We start from the raw sequence: 13631 nt of genomic DNA on the forward strand, positions 1-13631 counted from the left end.
CTTAAAATATGACACTCCTTAGAGCCAGAGAGTCTATAGAAGGAGTATTTCTCCCTCTTTGGCCCAAACCTTTATAAGGGACCTGGAAGGCAGTAAGTGATTTAGCGATTTATTGCTGTATGCCAGTCCAAACCACAAAATGTTCAAGTGCTAGTGGATCTCTCTGTCCCTCAAGTGAACTTTTACTCATCTTTATAGCACATCTCTTCCTAACAAACCACAATGACTCCCCTACTCTTTTCATAGTGCTCCCCAGCAGAGCTTTACAAAGTAGGCATTTTGAATAAATATTCAAGAATGAATGCATTCAATAACCATTAAGATTAGCAGCTCATTTCTTGGTTGGTGATATCAATTATTTACACCATTTACACTGACAATTTTGGCCAATTAATTAAATGAATTTTCACTGAAGATTTACCGCGTTAGGCTCAAACTACAATACTAAATCGACTTAGTGTCTACCTTCACAGGGCTCATAAACTTGTTAAGTACGATGGACATATACATAAATTGCCTACAGTGCATGAGAGGTATGTTATCACCTGAATATAGAGAATGGAGTGACCATCTGTGCCTGGCTGGAAGTGGGTGGGTGGAGATTTCACAAAAGGTTGAACAGAAATGGAACAGTTGACAATACTAAAGCCAACATATTACCTCTTTTAGACAGATGGTTAAACAACAGGTTTCGGTATGCACAGGGATTTTATGCAGGGCAAGAACAGGTGCAAACACAGCACAGGAAACCACATGGTGAGTTTTGGGAAATATAAATAGGTATATGTGATAAATGGCAGTAGATGATTCCTCAAAGTTAGGTAGGTAATGCTGAAAAGCCTTTAAGGTTTTGAAACCTATCTACCACCATATAAATACCATTTTGATACCAGCCTTATATTTTCCAGAGACTTGTATACCAAGTAAAATGTATAAGAGCTTTATTTTGTTACCGCTTTTTAAATTCTAATTTATAGAAACTACTTGAAGTCCTCCCAGGTTAGTAGCATCTATAAAACTAAAATCTGAAAGAATGTTAGAAAAACCTTGATTTGTAAACTATCTTTTCCTTTGATTACAAAATTAATATCTTATCTTCTTAAAATATGTAATTAAGAAAATTATTACTAAGTGTATCCATATGAATTCCTCTAGCTACTTGTGTCTCAGAGCAAAATGCGACAACGCTAACACTTCAGTATTTCCTCCTAAATTTTCTCTTACACATATTAATGCATACGTAAATACCCAGGAAGCAACTGTACATACCATTTCACTAAATATATATATACATATATATGTATTTAAAAGATTTGCTTTTGATTTGAGAGTCAGAGTTATAGAAAGGAGGATAGACAGACAGATCTTCCTTCTGCTGGTCTGTTCACCAGACAGCAGCAACAGACAGGGCTGGGCCATGCATGCCAAAGCTGGGAGCCAGGAGCTTCTTCCAGGTTTTCTGCGTGGGTGCAGGAGCCCCCACGCACGCCTCTGCTGCTTTCCCAGGTGCATTAGCGAGAGCTAGATCAAAAGTGAAGCAGCCAAGTCTTGAACCAGCACCTATATGAGATGCCAGCATTACTGGTGGAAGCTTAATCTGTAACGCAACAACACCAGCCCCCTATTTTTCTTCTTTTTAATTTTTTGTTTGTTCATTTTTGAGTTTGTATGTGTATATATAATTGTGTGCCTATGCCCTTATTATTTAATTGATCACTAACAGGAAAATGGAGCTTTTTTCTCTTCTATTATAAGCAATTTGACACTCTTTGAACATTTAACTATATAAACAGCCATCGTTATATAAAAAAAGTACATTTTTAGATGAAATGTCATGTCACTTAACAGGTTTGCTAAATTTTCCTTTTGTGGCCAGAATGATTCACACTGTCCAAACACAGATGTTCACTCACACACAAAACATACTAGGTATTACCACAGTCTAATAGCTGAAGGTTTGCTGGCTATCGTGCTGGCATTTCACATGGGCAGCAATTCCAGTCCTGGCTGCTATACTTCCCATCCAGCTCCCTAGTAGTGTGTCTGAGAAAACAGAAGACAGCCAAGCACTTGAGCTCTTAAGCCCACAGGAGACCAAAAAGCAGCTCCTGGCTCCCGGCTTCTGATTGGTGGCTTTAGCTCCAGCCTTTGTAGCCATCAGGAGAGTGAACCAGTGAATGTAAAAGCTCTCTCTCTCTCTCTCTCTCTCTCTCTCTGTCTCCTCCTCCTTTCCTGATTGCTTTTAAATAAATAAATCTTTTGAAAAATTAAATAAAAATAGTAATAGCTACGTGTATGGTCAAAGTAGACAATCCAAAGGGATTTTACCTCTAAATATACAGAAGCCTAAATACTCCAAACTACTGTGACATTTAAAAACTGTTAGATGAAGTGATTAAAAAAACTGTTTAGTTTATTATGTCACAAATATATCAAACTATTAAAAAATTTATTTTATTTACCAAGAGGCAAATTTACAGAGAGCAGGAGAGACAAACACAGAGATCTTCCATCTGCTGGTTGACTTCCCAAATGCCCACAATGGCTGAAACTGAGCTAGGTCTCCTACTCAGGGTGCAAGGGATCAAGGACTGGAGCCATCCTCTACTGCTATTCCAACAGGGAACTGGATTGGAAGTGTAGCAGCCAGGACACAGACTGGCACCAATATGCAATGCTGACACCACAGGCTGAGGATCAGTGCTATGTCACAGCTCTGGCCCTGTAAACTAATATTTTAAAAAGATTAAACAACCAATATTTTCCTATTAACACACAAACCATTAACACAATAAATATAGTAATTTTTCAAATGTGGGGTCTGGTGCAATGGCTCAATTGGTTAATATTCCCTCTGCAAGTGCTGAGGTCTCATATGGCTGCCAGCTCATATCCCAGTTGTTCCATTTCCATTCAGCTCTCTGCTGTGACCTGGGAAAGCAGTGAAGGATGGCCCAAAGCCTTGGGATCCTGTACCCACATGGGAGACCTGAAGAAGCTCCTGGCTTCAGATAATATCAGCTCAGCTTCAGTCTTTATGGCCATCTGGGGAGTGAATCAGGAGATGGAAGATCTGTCTGTCTCTCCTTCTCTCTATAAATGTCTTTCCAATAAAAACCAATCTTTAAAAAAATTTATAAAATGTGCTTAAATGTTTATGTTTTGAAAAGCTTGGCTCCTAATGAACTGTAAGAAAAGGATCTTGGAAATAATGAGATGAAATTCAGAGAAAAACTAAAGAATGGTAAATAAAATTTGGGATGTGAAACCTACTGAAGGACACAAGTGCACAACTTCAAAAGCCTACTACATAAGCAAATGTTAATTTAAGTAAAGACCCTCATTTTAGTCAGAATTCCAGGATAGCTACAATGTTTTACACTGAGAAAATACTTCAGCACAGAATAACATTTTATACCTGAAGATTTTCCAGCATCATTTTATCCAGAGCTTGAATAAAGTCCTCATCTTCTACACAAGGTACATGCTTCAGTCCACCTCCTTTAATCATAACCTCCTTCAAATAAACAAAATAATATTAGACCAACATTTCAAACCATAATGTTTCACAGGAAAAGCTTTTGTATACTAAAGACTTATTCAACATAACTCAAGGGATAAGTGAATAAAAAATACAACAGTTTTAAATGTTAAAAAAAAATCTGTCAATAAAGAAAATGAATTATCAAATATTTTTTCAGTAATCATGAGAAAACGTCACTGGCTATAATCCAAGTACTATGAAAAGGCTGTACACTTTCATAATGCCAACTTCTAAGTCATACGTACAGTGTTCTCTTCATCAGTCTCATTCTCCTTATTGGAATCTGTAAGGTAATCTGTGTTCTCTTCTTCCTCTTCTTCTCCCTCCTCCTCATCATCAGAGCCTTCCTGAAATTGAGCAGCATCAGCAGATTAACACATTTTGAAAAAGGCAAATATTTTATATTTTACATGCCTTAAAAATATTTTTAAATGAGTATTTAATTCTTTTATCATGGGGCAAGCATGGCACAAAAGTTAAGATGCCTCCTCGGACACTGCATCACTTGTCAGAGGATCTGAGTTTAAAAGTCCTGACTACTTCTGATTCCAACTCTGTGCTAACCTACACCTGATAGGCAGCAGGTCTGTCACCCACACAGGAAACCTGGGTCGAATTTCAGGCTCTTTGGTTTTAGTTTGGCTCAGTTCCAGTAGCTGTTGTGGATGCTGGGGAAAAGAATAAGCAGATGTAAGATATATTTCTCTCTCTCCATAGTTGTCTACCACAATGGAGTAAAGTCAGCTGGCCAGTTTGCCGTAAAAGTAAATAGTTTAAATCCCACCGTACTTAGGACCAATATATGCGATATCCCATGTGGGCACAGGTTCAAGTCCCAGCAGCTTCATTTCTGATCTGGTCCAGCTCCCTGCAAATCAGCTGGGGAAACAGCAGTGTGTCCCCTGGGCTGTAGTATGCACTTGGGGAGTAAACAAGTGGATGGAAGATCTCTCTGTCTTTTATCTCTACCTTTCAAGTAAGTAAATTAAACTTTATATATTTTTAAATTACATTACATTCAAAACCTAAGCTCAACAGAAATATAAATGCACTAATGTTTCCTCTCACCCATTAAATTGTATTTTATTTAGGTAATATGGGAATCCAGTAGTGTCAGAGAATGGGTTCTAGGATCATTCAATATTACCGTTGCGGTCATTTGGACCGCAAAAAGATCTTCCTTTCTGTCTCTCTTTCTGTCTGTATATCTGACTTTGCAATAATAAATAAACAAATAAATAAATCTAAAAGAAAAAGTTCTTTTCGTTTATTTAAAAGGCAGAGTAAGGCAGAGAGATTTTCTTATTTCCCTGGTTAACTCACTCCCCAGATGCCTACCAAAGATGGGGACTAGGCTAGGATGAAGGCAGGAGCTTGGAATTTCATCTGGGTTCCCACATGGGTGGCAGGAATCCAGGTGGTTGGATTATTACCTGCTACCTCTGCGGCTCATGCTTAGGAATCTATTTCAGAAGCCTGGATGGTGGGGTCTTGAATCAGAACTCCCAAGGAATGGCTTAGCCTGCTGTGTCCAGACATCTGCCCCTAAATGCAACTCCTAAAAATCCATCTGATGATTGCTATAAATAACCCTCCTTAAAGCATTAAACAATTCACTTGCTACTTACATCCTATTTACTCAAATAAAAAAAAGGACTACAAAATTTTTTTCACTATTTGGTTGGAAAAACTTTTATTCCATCTCCTAATTCTAAAAATCCATTTCATATGCTTTCTGCAGAAAGATGACATTTCAGACACTAGACCTGGTTTTAGACAAAAGGTTGAGAAGTAATTCTATTCCTACCTTTCTTCATACTACCAAAATTTTATTTTTTTAACCCTAGAACTTCAGCATACATAAATGGAGAGACAGAGTAGTACAATAAATCCCTACTTTGCCATTAGTTTTGGTGCTATACCCCCACACTCATTTATTGCATAGTCTAACTCCAATTATGAAGAAAATCTCACATATTTAATTAAATGTTTTAAAATAAGTGGAGTTCGTGGAAGAAAAAATAATTAAAGCTATCAAGTGAAACCACATAAAAATGTCATTTGAGAATGCCAAAAATAGTAAAGGAGCAGATTTCATATGGTTTCACTATGACAGTCATCGTTAACAAAAAGGTGTGTCAATCTTTATAAGTCAACACATTTTGTCTTTCATATACTACCAGAGGGAGGAAAAATAAAGAAAAGTTTACCCAGAAATTTAGTTTTTAAGACTACAAAACCTACAGATCAGGGACCACTTCTGTGGCAAAGCAAGCTAATCCTCCAGTTGGCAGTGCCGGCATCCCAAATGGATGCCAGTTTGGGTCACACCTGTTCCTTTTCCTACTCAGTTCCATGCCTGCAGTTTGGGAAGGCAGGAGAAGATGGTTCAAGTCCTTAGGTCCCTGTGCTCATGTGGGAGACCCAAACGAAGACCTTGGTTGCTGGCTTTCGATCAGCTCAGCTATGGCCATTGTGGCAATCTGGGGAGTGAACCAGCAGATGGAAATCTCTCTCTGGTTCATTCTGTCTCTCTAAATCTTTCAAATAACAGTAAAATGTATCTTTAAAAAAAGCTATAGGTTAAAAAGTCCATATTTGGGCCTGGTGGCATGGCCTAGCAGCTAAAGTCCTCGCCTTGAACGCACCGGGGTCCCATATGGGTGCCAGTTCTAATCCCGGCAGCTCCACTTCCCTTCCAGCTCCCTGCTTGTGGCCTGGGATGGCAGTCAAGGACGGCCCAATGCTTTGGGACCCTGCACCTACATGGGAGACCCAGAAGAAGTTCCTGGTTCCCGGCTTCAGATCGGCACAGCATCGGCCGTTGCAGCTCACTTGGGGAATGAATCATCGGACGGAAGCTCTTCCTCTCTGTCTCTCCTCCTCTCTGTATATCTGACTTTGTAATAAAAATTAAATAAATATTTTTTAAAAAGTCCATATTTACCAATGAGATTAAGAAATTTATGACATCAGACAACATTTTCTTCAAATTGATTATTAAATAAAAATGCTATGATTAGTATTTTACTTTAAATGTTCAATATGTTCTTTAAAAATCCTGAAGGACTTTTCTAATAGAAATATGCAGCTAGTTACATCTACAACAAAACAAAGATCTTAATTCATGTATTATGGAACAGTAACTGATATGATCAAATACTCTTATACAAATGTACCTATTCGCTATAAATAAAAGTCATCACCTCTTCTTCTGGGTCATTGACTTCACTCTCATTTCCAGATTGCTCTTCTGTTTCAGCACCTCCTTCTTCTTCTTCATCATCTTCTTCAAGATTTTCCCCTTCAGTCATAGAATCTTTTGAATCCTTGTCATTTACTAGGCCTTGAAATAATGAGAAACGAAAAAATACATATTAAAAATAGCCTTATTCACACACTATACTAAAAGGAATTTCAAGAAACTCTAAAACCTCAGAAATAAAATCATTTCATGCTAATGGAGAACTCAACACTTGCTATCTGAAATCTGAATTGTGAAAATACAACTGGAGGAAGAGAAGAAACACAGCATATAGCTTTTCCCTCAACAGCATTCACCTTCCATTCACACTTGTCAATTCTTTAGTATTGCCCAAATAGCAGTCAACTCTCTCTACTTCGAAGGGAACACAGAAGGTCTCACTTGACTACTTCCCACTCATGTTTCCTAAACCTTCCCTTACAGTCAGGTCACTCTTCCTGTCACAGAGCACTGAGATCCTGCCTTGAGATCCTGCTCATAGTATGAACTTCTCACGGAAAATATTCTTCAAAATACACTTTAAAATCCCATTCATACTTCTGCTCAGTTGAAATTTTACTCTCTGTGTAAACTACCACTGAGTGCTTCAATCTATTACTTCTGAATGCTACTAAAGCACCTAGAGAATTTATCAGAACACTTTACATTTGATGATGTGCCAGATTAAATTTTCTTTCTAATGATTTCATTATGTTGTGTCAAATCATGAGATCCTTGAGGACAAGCAGCTTTATATATGCAAAACATAACAGAGGCCATGTATAGTTAATACACAGTAGGTGTTTAGTAAATACTTGTTTATTAATATGCTATTGGAGAATTACAGCAGGAAGAAACTCCAGTAATACAATTTAACCTTGTCAAATTATGAAGACTGATACATAGTGTTTGAATAGCCAAATCAATTAGTTTAATAATTGACAAAAACATATAATGCAACAGAGTTGGCATTGTGGTACATAGGCTAAGCTCTATTTCGGCTGCTGGCATTCTATATTGGAGAGCAACTTGGGTCACAGTTGCTCCATCTTCCATCCAGCTCCCTGTCAACAGCCCCACAAAAGCAGTGAAGATGGCTCATGTGCTTGGGTCCCTGCTACCCTAATGGGAGGCCCAGACTGAGATCCCTGACTCTCCTTTTGTTACTCTGCCTTTCAAATAAAGACATCTTAAAACACAAACAAAAATGCAACTGTAAAGGTACAAAGCTTAATAAAAACAATTGAGAGAAGACAAATGAAGCCGAGAATTCTATTTCAAAAGAAAAATAATTATGGGGAAAATATACATGTCTCACTGAGAGCCCATTAACTTAAATATTTTCTCATTGTCATTAGCTTGTAAGACAAAAATAACAGATTTTACATTTATCCATTTGGATTTTTAAAAAGCAAAATAAAGAACTGTTATGAACAGCAAAAAAAATGTAAAGCCAGGAATAAACCCAATAATTCTCAGTAGAAAAAAAAGTCACAGTGGAATGATAAACTATCATTACACCTGTATGATACTCAAATTATGTACTCAAGGAGAATAATGATAAAATGAACATGGTTTTGAAGGCCATATTTCTAATCTGTAAGGAAAACATACTATTTCTAAAATATTTTCATTTGCTTTGCAAGTCACTTTTTTTTTGCAAGTCACTTTCAAAAACAATTTCTCTAAGTATTACAGTTTGTACCTACTAAGTGTAACCAGTAGAGGACACCAAGGGAACTACTAATACACCAAAAATGAACATATAAGGAATACACAGACAATAAAATGCAAACTCCATACATTAGAATATAGAATATTAAACACCAGAAGCAGGGCCAACACTGTGGCATAGCAGCTACTTCATTTCAGATCCAGCTCTCTGCTAATGGGAGATGCTCCAAGCATTTGGAACACTACCACCCAGATGGGAAACAAAGAAAAGGCTTCAGGCTCCTGGCTTCGGCCTGGTCTGGTCCTAGTGATTCTCTTTCAAATACATATGTAAACAAACAAACCAATAAATCTTTTGAGGACCACAGTTCTCTCTGAATGTTGAGCTATTTGATGTTTGTTTTCCTGCTTATGACAGTGGGCAATACTGCCTGTGACAGTGCTTAATTCCTATTCCTCTACTTATTAGAGATGCTGAAGAGTTTCCCCACAGATTTAAAACTAAGAAAGAATATCATCTTTTCGGGTTAGCTAGATTGGCTTAGTTTTTTAATTTGGACTTGCCTCATTTGTCATATATAAGAACACCACCTCTACCATTTCAGCACAGAAGCGGTACTGATAAAAAACATGAACTCTCCCCCTTGCCTTCCCTTATTTAATAGTGATATGCTTATTACGAACCAGAGTACTGTACTTCACTATCAATTTCATAGTGTTCTTTTTGTAAGTGATAATATCCTGACATGGAAATGATCTTTTTAGTTGTTTCCTACTGTGTGATTTTTTTTGAACATCCAAATCCATTTTTAAACGCTTTCTTCCATCATTTTAAAAGTAGGGACTATTAAACATTTCTCCAAATACTAAGTAATCAGATCTATTTTAACCCCTTTAAAAATAATCATGCCAGTGCTTAGTCTGTCCAATATTACATTATATCATGTCCAATATTATATCATCAGATACAATATATGGCTTTGTTTCAACTTCCTCTCAATACTTACTGATTCTATTTTTTTAAGATTTTTTGTTAATAAAGATTTATTTTATTTTTATTGGAAAGGCAGATATACAGAGAGGAGAGACAGAGAGGAAGATCTTCCATCCGATGATTCACTCCCCAAGTGAGCCACAACGGCTATGCCGATCCGAAGCCAGGAACCTCTTCCGGGTCTCCCACGCGGGTGCAGGGTTCCAAAGCTTTGGGCCATCCTCAACCACTTTCCTGGGCCACAGGCAGGGAGCTGGATGGGAAGTGGGGCTGCCGGGATTAGAACTGGCGCCCATTTGGGATCCCAGGGCATTCAAGAGGAGAAACAGAGACAGAAACATTGTCCGTCTACTGGTTCACTCTCCAAATGGCTGGAGCTGAGCTGATCCAGAGCCAGCAGCCAAAAGCTTCTTCTTTGTTTTGTATAAATCAAATTACTTGGGTAATTCTTCTTTGCTTTTGTAGGCCATAAGCAGAGAGGTGGATTGGAAGTGAAACAGCTCGGACATGACATGTGCCCATATGGGATGCTGGCGCTTGAAGGATTAGCCTGTTGAGCACCAACTCCATTCTGTTCCTATTTTTGAGTTCTACTTTGCGTCTGGCATTGTGGTACAATAGGAAAAGTCAATGCTTACAAAAGCAACACCCCATAAGGGAGCCAGTTGTGTCCTATTTGTTCCATTCCCTGATCCAGTTCCCTAACACTGACCTAGGAAAGCAGGAGAAGCTGTCCCAAGTGTACAGGCCCATTACCAACATGGGAGACCTGGAAGAAGCTACTGGCTTTGGCATGGTCTAACCTTTTCTTTATGACAGTTATCTAAAGAGTGAACCAGCAGATGAAGACCTCTGCTGCTTCTTTTCTCCTCCTGTGTAGCTCTTTCAAATAAGGGACTAAATCTTTAAAAAAAATAAAAGAGTGACACTTCAGCAGATATAAAATTATATTTAATCATCACTACTTTGGGGCCTTTAATTCTATCAATTTTACATTTAGTTTGTGAAATATACTGTGTCCCTTTAAAATATATTTGATGTACATTTTAATTTCCTTCATTTCTGTTCCTTTGGGAGTTTCCAGAACTTGCTACCCTTCATCACTTTATTTTTGCTCTCAAGTTCAGAGAAAAATGTCTTAGCCAATAATTCTTCCTCTCTCAATGAAATCAGAGGTGTACACACCCAAAAGCAAACAAGAATGTTATTCAGAGTAGTGGAAAACTAAAAACATGAGTCAAATATTAAGTTTAAATAATAGTATAGCACTTTCACACACACAAAAATACAGTCAACTAAAAAGTAAAGCCCCAAAATGAAAAGGATAATTAAGCAGATGTAATCCAGTTACAAAACCATAAACACATATAAAAAGATTGAACAGTAGCATATACAAATATTAACACGATTTTCCTTAAGTAATCTTGCTGATTTCTGCTTGCACGGTATTTTTCAAAATTACTTTCATGAATATTTATTACTTTTAATAAAATTAGAAACTATTTTTAAGCAAGATGTTGAGTGTTTTCTAACTAGTAAGTTAATATTGAGTTACAATAAAACTGAGACAACAAATTCTCAGATGCTTGAAAACAGAATTACCATAGGCAAAATACTACACTGTACTATGGTTATCAACTGGAAACTGATTTCATATAAATACTTTTCTTTTTTCATATAAATACTTTTCTACAAACATCTTGATATGTAGAGTCTAATACTAGGAGGAAAATGGACAAGACTTGACAGTTTCGTGATGGCCACTGCTATCATCGTCAGAATTCCATTTCTAAACAATGACCTATTTTCCCTTCTCTATATTTTAAACAAGGGCAGAGTCTTCAAAGGAAGCCTAAAGGTCTTTTATTTAACCCTTTGATTTATACAAAACAAAGTAGAACTGTTCTCCTCACTGCCACCAAACTGCCATGCTTTTATGTATAATCACCAAACAGAAAGTACCATTCATGAAAGCTTGGGGTAGCAAGACTAAGATACAGTAATTTCAAAACATAAAAGTGAAATAAGTAAACTGATAAATACTTTGCTTCAAATGATCAAATTAGAAATCAGAAAAGGAAAAGAAAGCAGGTAATGTGGAACTAGAATCAAAGAATCATGTGTCTTTATGAATTATTATCTACATACTCAGTGAAAAAAGGCCAGCAATCATATTATTTACAAGAGGACTTAGAAAAAAGTAGTCCTGTTAATACGTTTGCTGAACAGGAAAAAACAGTTTGAAGGGGGAAGAAAATAATCACAAATGCCTTCACCACAAAAAGCAGTTCCTAAGGTATGTAATAAAAAGATCCCCTAATGAACATGTTGGTGGGAAAAATCAAATACTAGTTTACTGGTCTGAAAATCTGTGTTATTTGAAACAGCTATAATAAAACATGTTAACAATATGCTAACAATTAGTTAACAAATCAGGGTGGTATGGCTACATGCTGCATACATCTCTACTGACTCACACAATTCTTAACAGGAGCTGTATGACGGTAAACACTTCTCTTAGATGAAGCTCTGAACAATACTGAGAATGGAAATTCACAATCCTCAACTTGCACACCTACTCCTTAGAAAGAGATGCAACTCTGCCAATGAATAAGGTATGAAATTTTGTAGGATAGGTCCAAACTTCTAAAACGTATTCACTTCTACAGTTTCTGGACTGGACTTTCTTAGGAAATAATGTCCAATGAAAATATTTACTATCTATTCAGAAATGCTCAAAGATACGATCTATTATCAGCAAGCAAAAATTATGAGAGGTTGACAGGACTGTGTTTTTTCTTCACTCAACTGCTTTAAGTACTGCGTGACTGTTTCTCACTAATTTGAGATCATTTATTGATATCAATTATGCCACACAGGTCTTACCTAACACATTACACTTAACACTGAAAATAGGAAGCATACCAATGTAAGCTCTGACTAGTAACATTATAAAGCAAATTCTAGAAACAGTCTGCCAAATACACCTTCATTGTCTGTCTGTAATTAATTGCTTACCTAGTTTTATTAAGAATTCACGTTCCAAGTCTTGTACCTGCCTGATGGATTCTTCCAGAGAATTACAGAGTTTGATCTTTGGTCTGAGCAGTTCTAGTGTATCACTGATCATGTAATCTATATCAATAGGAAATGGATGGTCTTTTGTCCAAACCTCCAAACTTTTCTTCCACCAAACATAACGCTGATAACAAATGAAAAATAAATTTAGCTATAAGAAATTAATAACAGAAAGTACTTTAAAATAATTATTTTGTGATACTACCTAGTTATAATAACTAAACTGAAAGATTTTGTACAAGGCACCTACCATTTTGATTAATGGTCAGCAGCAATGATCTTACTTCCAACTACTTCCCTCTTTAGAGCTTTGGAGCAACCTGTTAACTCTGAATGTCTTCCTTGTACCTTTCAGTTTTTGTTTATTTCCACCGCCCCCCAAGACAATTTAAAACACTAAACAAAATTTCAGGTATTCTGCAACAAAGAAACCCAAGACCCAGATGTATACCCAAAATAGGACTTAGATACACAATTTTCCAAAAACATTCAGATTTCAAGTCAAGGTTTTGAAAAATTTCCATTAGCTTCCTTTTACTATAATTTTTTCCCAAATATCAGTTCAAGTATCTGAGAACATGGTCTCTGAAATACATTAAATCATTAACTGTCAACAAGCATTTATTGAACATCTACTGTGTATTTGGCACTGTACAGGTATCTTCCCTCCCTCCTCCTAGTCTGGAGGCGTCTGTTTTTTCATATGCATTCCAGCTCCTAAATTTACATTCCCTGAAAGCACAACCCAAGAGTATATGGTAACTGAAGAAATATCCTGAAATGGCTTGATTCTTCCTCTCCAGTTTAACCTAGCATCTTGTTTCTTAAATTATGCACCTCACCGGAGAATTCACTAGGCCTTACACTAGAAAAATGGAATCCAAGTCCGCTCTGAGCAGTGGTCCTCAGGCTGCGTGCATGCAGAGACATTGAGTAGCATTGTCGCACTGATGCTTCCTAGGTGACCTAGAGCCTATACCTGGTCTTTGGGCCAAACACACTGCACTTATCTTCCACAGGACTCACTTCCTCCTGACTCTCATTCCCTGGCATATACCTACTATACATTTTTACCTAGGGATCAATTTGATAAGCCT

General features: G+C 37.1%; 1 protein-coding gene across 5 annotated transcripts in view; it reads right to left on the reverse strand.

Annotated features, from left to right (window-relative positions):
- The window catches only part of UPF2 (UPF2 regulator of nonsense mediated mRNA decay), a 99725-nt gene that overhangs the window by 11237 nt on the left and 74857 nt on the right, over window positions 1–13631 (reverse strand). For all 5 annotated transcript variants that reach the window (XM_040968165.1, XM_040968166.1, XM_040968169.1 and 2 more), the window contains 4 exons: window positions 12475–12658; window positions 6751–6890; window positions 3790–3891; window positions 3419–3517 (listed from right to left, as the gene is read on the reverse strand). In XM_040968165.1, coding sequence (XP_040824099.1) covers window positions 3419–3517; window positions 3790–3891; window positions 6751–6890; window positions 12475–12658 — 525 coding nt within the window. The remainder of the gene's footprint in view (window positions 1–3418; window positions 3518–3789; window positions 3892–6750; window positions 6891–12474; window positions 12659–13631) is intronic.

The sequence above is a fragment of the Ochotona curzoniae genome, unplaced genomic scaffold, assembly GCF_017591425.1.
Source record: "Ochotona curzoniae isolate NIBS_2020 unplaced genomic scaffold, NIBS_Ocur_1.0 scaffold_4683, whole genome shotgun sequence".
NCBI classification, from domain to species: Eukaryota; Metazoa; Chordata; class Mammalia; order Lagomorpha; family Ochotonidae; genus Ochotona; species Ochotona curzoniae.